Raw genomic sequence first — 15,027 nt, 5'->3', positions numbered from 1 at the left:
AAACTCAAAATGAAATTGTAGATAAACTTCTCCTACTGGCAATTAGATACCTTATCAATCTCCTTTTCCAGAGTACCTAAAATAAAAATGATGAATAGAAAATAATCAGCATTTTTAAGTGCATATCTAAACTCTTCAAAGCCAGTAATATCAAAGGGTCAAAAATAAAGAACTCCTCTATCCACTGACAAACAAACATGGAAAGGAAGTGTATCTGTTCTAGTCCTGGCTTGGTGTGTGGGTAAAGCCTCCTTTGATCATTCTTAATCACAGTTCCCCCTTATCCAGCTGTGCAGTGATTTACTTGCAGTGTGTGGGAAAACTCAAGTAAAAAGTAAATATAGAACCCTAGATAAGGCAAAGAGGAGGGAGGGAAAGGGAGGGGACAAGGGGGTAAAAAAGATGGTGGAATGAGATGGACATCATTACCCTAAGTACATGTATGAAGACATGAATGGTATGAATATACCAGAGATATGAAAAAAATTGTACTCTATATGTGTACTATGAATTATAATGCATTCTTCTGTCATACATAACAAATTAGAATAAAAATTTTGAAAAAAACTTACAGAAATTGCTGAGCAGAACACAGAAGATCCAAATTGAACAAATTCCTCTTCTGTGTCGACACGCTCCTATATTAGTTTCTTAAATAATTCATGTACAATTATAGAAAACTAAAAATTACCAGAATCAGAATTAGTGCATCTCATTTATAATTTTAAACATAATTGTGGTTGGGCTGGGGATGTGGCTCAAGTGGTAGCGTGCTCACCTGGCATGCGCGGGATGCTGGGTTCGATCCTCAGCACCACATAAAAAATAAAATAAAGATGTTATGGCCACTGGAAACTAAAAAATAAATGTTAAAAAATTCTCTACCTCTCTCTTTAAAAAAACATAATTTTGGTTATGTTAAATATATCATAAAATATGTGTACTGTTATTCTGTATTATAGTTTAAGAAATCAAACTTTTAAAGAAGTTGAATTATTATATTCATTATATTTTATGTAATTTTCCCTATTGTTATATTCAGGTTTATCATTTGAAAGTCTTTGCCACAATAAACATTATACTGTTATCTCTTAAAAAAAATAGAAGTGATCCTTCTCTTGTAAAAAAAAAAAACAGCTAAGGTAGCTTGAATAATGAGATATAGATTCTCACTAGAGACAAGCACCCTCAATTAAGACCACACAAGATTAAAAAATTAACTCTTCCAAATATAAGCTAATGAACCAAAATGACAAATGCTTCAATAAATGAGAAATAGCAGAAACAATAAACAGTATATTGGGTTTGGCTCATCCTGACTTGTGAGAACTGTGTTAAATATGCAGAATTTTGAAACTTGCTAGTTCAAATACTTGTAACCAATGAAAGTCAAATGGGAGTATTTACACCAACATATTTGGGAATACTATGAATAATCAGGATTCTTTTACTCTATTTATTTATTTATATTTAGAAAAATATATGTGGTTACCAGCATGCAACAATGGTGAGTTTTGGGACTTTAATGTATACAATTGTTTAAGAATTAAGAACACAAGTATGCAAAAAGCTACTCTAAAAGAAACATGTTAAAATGTTTAAAAATGTTAAAAAAGATACTACAACTAAAATGTAAAAAAAATATTAAGAACATAGTGCAAAAAATTGTAAACTGGAATACAGAACTGACTAAATTATATATACACCAGTAGATCATAACATGAGAAATAGTCAAAAGGGTTAAGAAATATAGAGGACAGAATGGGCTAGTCCAATATCTATCTAATAAGTGTTCTAGAGGTAGAGAGAGGCAACAGGAGGGAAGCAATATTTGAATAATGCTAGTATCCTCCTAGTATTCAAATGTGGGTAAACAGACAATAAAAAAGTCATAATAGCTAATTCTGAATACTGTTTGAAATTAGTGCTGTTTATTTTGCTATCCCCTCTTTTGCTATTTGTCTTTATTTCTGGCAAAATATTTATATTGAATGGATGACACAAGATGGTCAAGTGATAGTACTAATTTGTTGTATGGAAGAAAAGGAAGAATAATTATATTGAATATTAAAACATAAGTTTAATGGCAGCCAGAAGCTTTCTGAGAAATGAATGAGGAAAGAAGATAAATACCAACAGGCAATTAAGGACTGGTGTAAATCCTTTTATACTACAATTATCATAATAAACACGGCTGTAGTTTGGGTGGATTTGCAGATGATCATCTCAATTGCCTGCATGGGATTATGGAAGTGTGTCTAGGATGATGACCACTGTGCAGTGATGGGACTGGTCCCTTTGGACAAGGCTCTAACAACCACCATTGCACTGAAATGTCTTGCTTTCCTTTTCTTAGGCTTCACCTCTGTTGTCCAGGTCAAAGCAGAGTATACCTGCATATATACTTCAAAGAAAGCATAGATGCTAGATCATAGAAAATACAAAGTAAAAGTATGTACCAAAAACTATATTAGAATTGATTTTTAAAATATGTGTCTTTATGTTTCAGTCATTCAAATAAAAGTCACACTGTGACTGGAGAAGATATTTGAACCCCTCAATCTGTAATTTATATTGAGCTATTTTAATTGAAAATACTTGATACTGGTAGATCTAATGAACAGTTCTAGTTGGCAGCCATAAAAGCAGTTCCCTATAAACAACGACAACAACAAAATTTAAGCAAACTTGTGAGAATGAATCCTCTAAGGACCATTGTCTGTAGATGAGTGTAAGATGGTGATCTGGGAGAACACTTGGTGATCAGAAAGCACCATGTGGCTGCAGGCTTCAGTTCAGGGAACTGGGGACTAGTCAGAAAGAAGTATTGTCTATAAAAGGAGCTATCTGGAAAGCCAAGGTTTGGGTAGAAAAGGAAAGGTGCATAAGAGGAAGACTGTGAAGTCTAAGGAGGTAGGTGGCAGCCATCGCACATAGCAATCCTTGCCTTAAAGACAGGACACATGGCTTCAGTTTTTACAGTAAAGGCACAGAACAGATCTCTGTCCTACCAACAATAATATTGTTGTGTCCCAAATTTTTAAATTGTAGAATTCTTCAGGAAAAAAGAATCAGAGAGCAAACCAAAACAAAACAGATTTTAAAAAGTTTTACTACAGAAGTCATACTTTATAGGCCAGGAAGTTATTCTCTTTGCCAAGAGAAGTAGGGGTGAATTTAGGTAAAGAGGGAGAGGATGAGTAGAAGAGAAACTGGCTCTCAACACAACTTTTAAAAATTTATCCACCACCCAAAAACCCATAAACAGTCTCTGGCTTTAAAAAAAGATTTCAACAAACACAACTATTCATTTAATCATCCCATCATGTAGAAATCTACTTATTTTTGAAAGACCTTTGTAATAGTTTAGCATTCTTACCACAAATACAAAATACAGAGCTCTGTTCATTTCAGAAAAACTTTGTGAGTCAGTAAACAAAAATGTTGTCTAAAGGAAAGAAGTTAGAAGAACACCTAAATTAGAAGATATATTACCATCACTAAGGATATAACTATCTTCCTACTCAGTACTGCACAGCAATCAACTAAATGCAGAAGTTCACTGTGACCTGTAAGGGAAGTGATTCATTAAAAATAAGAATCATATGCAACAAAAAGACCAAATGGCTTAAACATAATTCTTACAAGAACACAGCCACTGAAGCAGATAGGAACAAACTGCCCATTAACAAACTCTATGTCATGACATGTCAAAGCCATATTTCTGAACTCTGATATTCCACCCTAGGATTTTATTAAATCTTAAAAGTTTCTCAGTGTTATCCCATGTATTTAAAGGGGCTGTGTGTCAGAAATGAAAAAAGAGGATCAAACAAAAATGAATGAGGGAAGGGATGAAGGTGAGGGAAGGGAAGAAGGTAAGGAAGGAGACATGGGCTCCATTTTTAGTAGTTCCATGATATTCTCTTCTTAGTTATGGAAGAATCCAACCATGAGCAATCAAAATTATCACTCTCAGAAGGACTCTCATTTTCAAAAGACCACGAGTACACTCCACTTTATTCCAGAAATTTAATATGGTCCTAGCAATTTGAATCTAATCCTACAAATTAGCTAATTTATAGGAGTTGGATTTTTCACTCCCCAGACTCCTGCCACTGACTCTCTGGCAGAAGAACATTAGAACTGTGGCCTATCAGAGTGCACAGTCCACTTCTTTCTAACAAGCCTCTGTGCAGATCCACTTATGAAATCAGTGACCACTGCTCTATGTCTCAGTTTGTGATGGCTACTTCAGGACACCGCTAGATTTGAATGAATCTATCATATAAACCTGAAGTACAATAGGTTTTATTTTTAATCCTAGAATTGTCCTTCAAAAAATATTGCATTATATGTTAGTCCTTACAAGCCATCTCAGATTATGAAATTCTAAATGAATTTTAAACGAATTATTTTGGATGGCAATATGTTTTTTGGGGGAAGACAAACTGAAACAACTTCAGTTTGTTAGTGTAGGATGTTATTGGAAAGATTATCTGATGTAAAAAGAGAGGCAAGGAAATTTAAAATGTATTTAATTATTCCTGGGGTATGAACTCATGCAGGGTTTCAAGTACTGGAAACCACCGAGAATAAGCCTTTAAATGTTACTTTAAGAGGAAAATTCAGGTGAACAAGAAGCACCAATTATGCTGAAAAAACATAATTTAGGGATAGTTATTCCACCAGGTATCAACATATATGGAACTACAGCACTTCAGATACTGTGGTAATGGTTCAGGGATAGAGAAGTCAGTAAAAGAACAAACTTAGGAATTTGGTAATACCAACAGAAGTGGTATTACAAATTTCACTGGAATTTTTAATTTGAGTATTGTTAGAAAAATGTGACAATTCATATTTATAATTTAGTCTAAAAATAAAAATAAATTAAAAATCATTAACATACAATTTGGTAGTCCTGTATGTGTGTATTTATAAACAAACCTACATTGTGGGTTGGAGGCTTCAAACATTTTTATTAATCTAGGTGGTGTACTTTTAAAAAGTTTGGGACCATTGTGTCAATAAATATGCTATGGTAATAGGTTATCCATATGGAAAATGAAGTTAGATTCCTATCTCTTAATACAAAAACTATTTGTAAGTAGGATAAGGAAATGAATGTGAAAAACTCAGATTATTCTGAATATACTATTTATATTATTTCTGGGCAGAGAACAGCATAAAGGGAGAACATTGATTATTTAAGTGGGATTTAATGTGTGATTATTTAATTTTTTTTAAAAAAGATACCATAAACAACAACATAAAATGACATGATATAGACTGCATATTATAAAGTATTATTAATGCATCATATGTAGGAAAATTTCATGAATCTAGAAAAAAAGACAACACATCCATATGCTTCATTCAGACACTCAAGTGTGAAGAGTCACCATCAATAATCAAGACAGAAAAAAATAAAGCAAGAATAAAGAAAATTAGTATTTTCGGACCCAAAGTGTTAAAGCATAAATATGTTATTAAAGAAAACATCAATTTTACCTCCAAGGACCATGCCAGCCTGGCAGCACTTTCTAAGGCGACATGCTGGACAGTTTTTTCTGCGGATTTTATCAACAATGCAGTCATTTCTTCCAGCACATAAATAGTTATGCTGTCCTACAAAGTGAAAAAGTAAAAATTATTTGCAATATCTAAGACCATTGAAAATTTTATTCAAAAATGACTGAACAGAGGATCAACACACAATAGCAGGTCCATGACTCTAAGCCAACCTCTTGCTTGGCATCACTGAATGTTGGTGGTGCTCAAACCTGCTCAACACTCTACCTGTGACTTCAGGGGCCTAAATGAGGTAATGAGAAGTAGTAAATAAATTCAAAAAGTAAATAAATTCAAACACATTTTAAATATAAAAGAGGTTATCATAGTTACCAAGTAGGATGCAATTCTTAAAAGCCATTAGGGATTTAAAAAAAATTTAGCAGTTCAACATTTGAAGTGTGAGTAGGAAGGAAGATTTCTGATATTGAGAGCACTGGCACGAAGTCACTTCCTTGAAGGGCTGGCACAATTCTTATCATTGGGAACTGCCCATAACAGCTGGAATGACTGCAGGAAACCTGGAAGCTCAGTCCAGTATAAGTTATGATCATCTTTAACACAAAGAGTTGGTCCAATGGAACTATAAACTAGACCCCATGCAAGCAAAATGTAAGGGGTATAGTTAGTGTTTAATCTTCTTTATGCAATTTTTTTTTTTGGTTAAAAAAGTTCTACAGCCAGGAAGTTCCAACCATATAGCCCACTGAGATAATTTGGCATAGATCCTAAGTACTGCCTCCGTACCACAAAGGACTCAGTCACCAAGAATGAAAGAGAAACATAAGGGCCACTCCATTACATGTGTCATTGCGTCAGGATGATTGATATTCAAGTGAAGGCATTTATGCACAGATGCATTAACTTTTTGACATTATCCTAGAAATCTGTAAAATGTTAAACTTTGGGGTTATAAATCCAGCATAATGTCTATTTCTACCTTGTTTTCTTCAGATAACAGTTCCCAACTTATTTTCTGGGTTTGAAGAATACATCCATACCCAGGTCCTCTTGCTTAGTCCTTATTAATTGCACATTATTGCTTCCCTTCAGTCCATCATAACAATGTGACTTTACAATTCTACTTGTATCATAAGTCACTCTATTAAACCACTTGAGCAATTCATTTGATAGCATCCTTGTTCTCTACCTACACTGTCACTATCAGGAGTTGTAAAGTATCCAGGAGTATTTATCAGCTATAAGCTACTACAAGTAGGATGGATGGCACAGGATGAAAAATAGGAAAGTTCACTCAAATACGAGATAGTGTCCAGCTCTTGCCTTTAATGTTTGTATATCTGTCCCTGTCAAAACCTGAAGAACTATTCACTGAACTCTGTAATGGAGCACAATGCTTTCTCTTTCTCCTTGGGACACCTATTGTCTGTTTTAGGGTGGACAAAGAGGGGGTGAGTATTATTCTGCCTTTTCTTTTAAGTTACTTACTCTCTTTGATGTTCTTTACACTCTATCTGCACTAATATCATTGTATTACCCCAATATTCCTTACTGTCTTTGACTGTGCTCCCTTTTTCTCTATTAATATGGTTTGCAAAACCTTACTTATCTTTCAAGTCTATACCTAACTGCTCCCATCTGGTTTAACCTGACAGTTTCCAGAAAGGCTTACACATTTTTCTGGGTGCCAAATGCATGTTCAGTGTATTCCCATTATAAATGCTGTGTGCCTGTCGTTTCTTAGTTCTGTAAAAGGAGAAACTAGCCTTTGATCCTTTAACTCTTATATCTAATAAGGGTTTGATAAACATTTCTTGGATAAATGTATACATATTATACTTATTGTTTCATGTATAGTCAAAATATACAAAATAGTATAAGACCTATAATATTTCACTTATTGTCATGTATAGTAAATTTTAAAAATCACTTGTTCCTGTTTTTTCTTCTTTTCCTTGGTGCATTGTAATTATGCATAATAGTGGAATTCATTATGCCATGTACATAATTTAATCAATCTCATTCCCACTAGCTTGCCTTTCCCTCCCTTCCTCCTTCCTCTGATCCACTTGCTCTATTGATCTCTATTATTATTGATTAGTATATTATGTATAATATGCTATATATATATATTGCATTGCGGCATATTCATGCATGGACATACATAGCAGCATTTGGTAGATTTTGTTCCTCAGTACTTCCCTATGTTCCCCTCCCTCCCCATTTTTCTACTCTATTGGTCTCCTATTTTTGTGAGATTCTCTCCTTTGCAATTGATTTTAGTTGTTTTCTCTCTCTCTAGTTTCCACATGAGAGAAAGATTTAATGCTTACTTTTTGAGTCTGGCTTGTTTCACATAGTATGTTTTCCAGTTCTATTCATAACTAGCAAGTGACATAATTACATTCTTGGTGGCTGAGTAAAACTCCATCATGGCTACACACCACATTTCCTTTATCCAATTGTCTGTTGTCAGATACCTAGACTGGTTCCATAACTTGCTCTTGTGAACTGTGCTGCTATAAACATTGGTATGCATTTGTACATATCACTATAGTATGATGATGATTTTAGTTGTTTTGGATAAATACCTAGCAGTAAGATAGCTGAGTCATATGGTAGTGCCTTTCCTAGGGTTTTGAGGAATCCCCATACTGCTTTTTGAAGTGGTCGTACCAATTTACAATTCCTCTAACAATATATGAGTGTATTTTTCCCCACATCCTCACTAGTAGTTATTGTTATTAGTATTCTTAATGATTGTCATTCTAACTGGAGTAAGATGAAACCTCAGTATAGTTTTGATTGCATTTCCCTGATTGGTAAGGGAATATTTATTGGCCATTTTTATTTCTTCTTTGTACCAATGTCTGTTTAAATCATTTGCCCATTTATTGATTAGGTTATTTGGTTTTCTTGGTGTTTTTTTTAAGTTCTTTATATATTCTATATGTTACTCCCCCATCAGAAGAATAGTTGGTGAAGATTTTCACTCATTCTGTAGGCTTTCTCTTCAGGCTCTTAATTGCTTCCTTTGCTCTGAAGAAGCTTTTTAATTTGATGCCATCCACTTATTGATTCTTAGTTTTATTTCTTGAGCTTGAGGTATGTTATTAAGGAAATTGGTACTTGTGCCAATGTAAAAGTGTTGACACTGTATTTTCTTCTTGCAATTGTAGTGTTTCTGGTCCAATTCTTAGGTCTGTGATCCACTTTGATTTGATGTTTGTGTAGGGTGACAGATAGGGGTCTAGCTTTATTTTTTTACATGTGGATATGCAGTTTCCCATCATCATTTGTTAAAAAGACTATTATTTCCTCCAATGTATGTCTTTGGCACCTTGGTCAAGATCAGATGACCATACCTATATGGATTTGTCTTTGTGACCTCTATTCTATTCATTGGTCTTCATGTCTATTTTTTATGCCATTACCATATTTTATTACTATAGTTCTAGGATAATTTGAGATCAGGTATTGTGATCCATCCATAATCATTCTTACTGCTCAGGATGACTTTGACAACTCTGAGTCTGTTATTCTTCCATATGAATTTTAAGACTTTTTTTCTAGCTCTTTGAAGAATGACATTATTAATTTGACGGGAGTTACACAGTCTGTAGATTTTTCTCTATTATAATGATTAACACATTACTTGTACAAATTGATGGATTTTATGCTGATTTTACACACAAAGATATATCATGCCTTGTATTTTCCCTTCTACTTTTTCTCCCCCTTTCCTCTCTAACCCCTTCTCTTTCCCTATTAGTCCCTTTTCTCCTCTTCTACATTTCTACTTCCAGTTTTTTGTTTGTTTGTTTTTATATATGAGAGAAAAATATGTGATGTCTTCCAGTTTCATGCATTTTCCTACAAATGACGTAATTTCAGTCTACTTAATGGCTGAGTACTAGTCCCTTTTGTACATATACCATGTTTTCTTTATCCATTCATCTGTTGAGGGGCACCTAAGCTGTTCCACATCTTGGCTATTATAAACAGTGCCACAATAAAGACAAATATGCAGGTATCACTTATGTATGCTGATTTAATTTCCTTCAGATAAATACCTAAGAGTAGAATAGTTAGATAATATGGAAGTTCTATTTGTAACTTTATGAGGAATCTCCAAACTTATTACCACAGTACTTGTGCTAATTTATGTTCCTATCAACAATGTATAAAGTTTCCTTTTTTAAAATCTCCTTGCCATCATTTGTTATTTATTTTTAAAAATAGCCATTATCACTATGATAAGATGGAATCTTAATGTAACTTTGATTTATATTTCTTCAGTCGCTAAAGATATTGAGCATTTTTTCACACACTTATTGTTCATTTGTACTTCTTTTGAGAAGTGTCTGTTCAAATCATTCACCCTTTTGTTGCTAAACTTTTTTAAGTTCTTTATATATTCTGAATATTAATTTTTTGTCAGATGAATATGTGGCAAAGTTTTTCTCCTATTCTTAAAGTTGCCTTTTTATTCTGCTGATGGTTTCTTTTACTGTGCAGATGCTTTTGAATTTGATGTGATCCCATTTGTCAATTCTTGTTTTCTGAGGTATTGGAGTCCGATTCAGGAAATGATTGCTTATGCAAATATTCTGAAGTATTTTCCCAATGTTATCTTCTAGTCATTTCAAAGTGTCTGATGTTACATCAAGGTGTTTGATCAATTTTGAGTTGACTTTTGTACCGAGTGATAAATGGAGGTAAGTTTCAGTCTTCTACATGAGGATATCCAGTTTTCCCCAGTACTATTTGGGGAAGAGGCTGCCTTTTCTCCAAGGTGTGTTTTTGGCACCTTTGAAGAGAATCAATTGGCTGTAAAAGTGTAGGTTTATTTCTGGGACTTCTATTCTAATCCATTAGTCTAGTGTGTCTGTTTTTATGTCCAAATTGTGATATTTTGGTTATTTATGACTTTGTAATATATTTCAAAATCAGGTATCGTGATACCTCCATTATTACTCTTTTCTTAAGGTTGCTTTGGCTATTCTGGGTCCTTTGTGCTCCCATCTGAATTTAAGAATCATTTTTTTTTACTTCTACAAAAAAAAATATCATTGGTATTTTGATGGAAATTGCATTGAATGTGTAGATCACTTCCAGAGGTATAGCCATTTTAACAACATTAATTCTCCTAATTCATGATCATGGGAAGTCTTTTCATCTACTAATGTCTTCTTTTTTTTCTTTTTTAGTGTTTTATAATTTTCACCACAGTTCTTTCACTTCCTTGGTAAGGTTTATTCATAGGATTTTTTGCTATTGTGAGTGGGATTTCTTTTCTTGATTTCTTTCTCAATGTGTTCTTTATTGGTGTATAGAAAAGGTACTGAATTTTATATGTTGACTTTGTATCCTGCTACTTTGCTGAACTTGTTTATTAGTTCTAAAAGCCTTTTACAGAATCCTATCTGTGAATAGAGATAAGTTGATTCTCTCTTTCTCTATTTGTATCCTTTTTATTTCTTTCTTTTGCTTAATTGTTCCAGCTAAATTGAAAGTATTATATTTTATAAGAATGGGCACCCTTGACTGTTCCTGATTTAGTGGAAATACTTCCAGTTTTTCCCCATTTTATATGTTGTCAGCTATTAGTTTGTCATATAAAGCCTTTATATGTGAGGTATGATGATTCTTTTATGTATAATTTAATGATCTTTTTGTATATAATTTATTCAGGGCTTTTTATCATGAAGGAATGCTGAATTTTGTCAAAAGTCTTTTCTGCATCTATTAAGATGACCATGTCATTTTTATTCTTGATTCTATTTATGTGCTATTTAATGTTTATTGACTTGTGTTTTTTGAAGCATTCTTGTATCCCTGGAAGGAAATCAACTTGGTCATGGTGTCTGACCTTTGTAATGTGCTGTTAAATTTGATTTCCAAGTATTTTCTTGGGAAATTTGTCATCTGTGTTCATCAAGGAATTTGGTCTAGAGTTTTTGTTGTGGTGGTGGTTTTGTTCTTATCTCATCTTGTTAGCAGGGTAATACTGACTTTACAGAATTAGTTTGGAAGAGTACCTTCCCTATCTATTTAATGGAATAGTTTGAGGCACATTGTGTTAATTCTTTTAAAGTCTGGTGAAATTCGGCTGTGAATATGTCTAGTCCTGGGATTTTCTTTGTTGGAAGACTGTTTCAATCTCACTTACTCTTATTGATCTACTTAAGATTATTATATTCTAAAACCATAATCTTTAGGCTTGGTTTTGTTAGATCATGTACATCCAGAAATGTGTCCATTTCTTCCAGATTTTCCATTTTAATTGCATATAGTCTTTCAAAATAATCCTTATTAATCCTATAAATTTCAGTGATATCTGCTATAATATACCCTTTTCATCTCTCATTTTATTTATTGGGTCTTTTCTCTCTTTCTTTTTTTAGTTAAGCCAAGGGTTAGTCAATTTTATTTTTTAAAAATCTCATTATTATGTTGATCATTCATATTGTTCTTTCAGTATCTATTTATTTCTGCCCTGATCTTTATTATTTCTACTATTCTACAACTTGGAGTCTAGTTTGTTCTTATTTTTCTAAGACTTTACAATGCATCATTAGGTTGTTTGTCTGAGATTTCTGTTTTTTAATGTAGGCATTTATGTCTATAAACTGCCCTCTCATTATTGCTTTTGCTGCATGCTACAGGTTCTGGTACATATTGTTTCCATTTACATTTAATTCTAGGAATTTTTAATCCCATCATTTCATCAATGAACCATGTTCATTCAAAAGTATATTGTTCAACTTCGTTTGTATAACTGTTGTAGATTCTCTCACTGTTGATTTCTAGTTTCATTACATTCTGACCTGATGAATTCTTTCAAGTTTTAAAATTTTGATGAGATTGGTTTTATGGCCTAATATATGTTCTATTTTGGAAAAATGTCAATGTGCTAATAAAAAACAATGTATTTTGTGTAGCTGTTGGATAGAATATTCTGTAAATGTTGTTAAGTTCATTTGAACTATAGTGTAATTTAACTCTGATGCTTCTTGTTTTTTTTTTCTGAGTAGTCTGTCTATTGGTGAGAATGAGGTAGTGAAGTTACCTCCTATTATTGTATTAGTGCATATCTCTCCCTTTATGTAGAGCATGTGAGTTTTATAAAATTGGATGGCTCTGACATTTGGTGTATATCCATTTACAATTCATATATCTTATAAATGCATCATTTCCTTTATCAATACATAGGGAGATTCTTTGTCTTCTGTCTGATTTTGGCTTAAAGTCTGTTTCATCAGATATAAGTTTAGTTATTCCTATTTATTGTCAGATTCTATTTTCTTGAAATATAATTTTCTGTCTTTTCACTTTGATTTATGTATGTGTTTGCATGTAAAGTGAGTTTCTTGCATGCAGCATACTGTTGGGTCTTATTTTTTTTCACCCAATAAGTCAGTCTTTATCTTTTAATTAAAGAATTTAGACACAATTTACATTCAGGGTTATTAATAATAGGTATGTACTTGTTTCTGTTCTTTTCTTTTTCTTTCTTTCTTTTATATTTCATATGGTTATTTTGAATATTCTATAGTAGTTTCTTCTGTTGTTCAACTTTACAGGTTTGATGGTTTCTGTGTTAATATTATTTGCTTACAAATTTTCACTTGCTTATCTACTATTTTAATGGGATTTATTTTTAAAATTTGTTATTTAAATGGATAATTTAGCCATGTTCTCATGCTTGTGTTTATCTTTTTCCTCTTCCAGGTGTAGGATCCCCTTAAGTATCTTCTATAATGTTGGTTTAATAGTTATTAATTTCTTTAGTTTTTGCTTGTTATGGCGGTCTTTATTTTTTTCAATTATGAAATATTACTTTGCTGAGCATAGTGATCTATTGGCAGTTATTTTTTTTAGAATTTATTTATTTATTTTTACATACACGACAATAGTGGAATGCATTACACTCATTATTACCCATTTACAGCACAATTCTTTGTAACTGCATATAAAGTATGTTCGCACCAAATTATGACATTATACATGTACCCTCTTTTTTTTGCATTACAATTCTTAATACTCATATATGCCACAATTTATCATATCTCTGTTAGTATATAAGGTATGTTGACATCAAATTCATATCTTCATACATGTATTTTAATAATGATGACCATCACCTTCCACCATCCTTGCTATTACCCTTCCCCCTCCCTTCCCCTCCCACTCCTCTTCCCTGTATAGAAATAATCTTCCTCCCATGCTCTCCCTCCCTACCCCACTTTGAGTCACCCCCCTTATATCAGAGAAAACATTCGGCATATGTTTTTTGGGATTGGCTAACTACACTTAGCATAATCTTCTCTAATGCCATCCATTTACCTACAAATGCCATGATCTTGTTCTTTTTTAGTGCTGAGCAATATTCCATTGTGTATAAATGCCACATTTTTTTATCCATTTATCCACTGAAGGACATCTAGGTTGGCTCTACAGTTTAGCTGTTGTGAATTGTGCTGCTATAAACATTGATGTGGCTGTGTCTTTTAGAATTTAAAATGTGTTATTCCATGTCTCATGGCCTTTAGAATTTCTGATGAGAAATATGCTGTTATTCAGATGGGTTTTCCTTTAAATTTGACTTGGTGCTTCTCTTTTTCAGCTTTTAATATTCTTTCTTTGTTCTGTACTTTTGATAGTTTAACTATAATTTGTCATGTTTTTCCTGTCATGTCTATTTGGGGTTCTAAATGCTTCCTGTGTCTGGATGTCAGTGTCTTTCCCAAGATTTGGTAAATTTTCTGCTATTTATTTCATTAAATAGGTTTTCTATGTCTTCAGACTGTAGCTCTTCTTCTTTATCTATTCCAAGCATGCATGTTTCTTCTTTTAATTGTGTTCCAGAAATCTTACATATTCAGTTCATTCTTCCCTATTGTTTTCTTTATTACTGTCAGAATGTGATAATCCCTCAACCTTTCTTCAAGTTCTGATAGTCTTTCTTCTCCCTGATCTAACCTATTGATAAGCCTTTCAACTGTGTTTTTAATCTGAAAAAGTATGGGAATGACCTATGCTCACGTTACTTGTAGAAGTAATGTCCATAACCATTATGTCATTGTCTCCCTGCTATTGCTATGGGGGTGAATGTGTAGAAACAGTACTTTAGAGGGGTTAGGAAGATGGCAGCGAGGGGAGTGCATTGCCCCCATGTGCTGCTTCACTGTGTGGGAGTATGACAAGTCAGGACGGCTAAAGGCTATCTTGTTAGGAATTTACAGCAATAGTGGGGTGCTCCGGAACCTGGAGGAAGGATTTCCATCGCACGAGGATCGGCTACGGGGACTCAAACGCGAGAGGTTTGTCGCATGGAGGGTAACACTGCTTATTCAGCAAATCGCCCCGCGGCTAGAGTCTGCAGCGTGCTGGGAAACGAGGAGATAGCGACGCAGGGATACAGCGCTGCAGTTTCTGCCAGCCGTGCAAGCACCGTACTCAGGGCTGAATTCTGGGTTCGAGACGGGG

General features: G+C 33.5%; 1 protein-coding gene across 2 annotated transcripts in view; it reads right to left on the bottom strand.

Annotated features, from left to right (window-relative positions):
- Pgr (progesterone receptor) overlaps positions 1-15,027 on the bottom strand; it is a 76,369-nt gene that overhangs the window by 35,024 nt on the left and 26,318 nt on the right. For both annotated transcript variants that reach the window (XM_015489959.2, XM_048795588.1), the window contains exon 3: positions 5,515-5,631. In XM_015489959.2, the coding sequence (XP_015345445.1) occupies positions 5,515-5,631 (117 nt within the window). The remainder of the gene's footprint in view (positions 1-5,514; positions 5,632-15,027) is intronic.

The sequence above is a fragment of the Marmota marmota genome, unplaced genomic scaffold (assembly GCF_001458135.2).
Source record: "Marmota marmota marmota unplaced genomic scaffold, marMar, whole genome shotgun sequence".
In the NCBI taxonomy this organism is placed as follows: Eukaryota; Metazoa; Chordata; class Mammalia; order Rodentia; family Sciuridae; genus Marmota; species Marmota marmota.
This window is presented reverse-complemented; position numbering and strand designations above follow the sequence as displayed.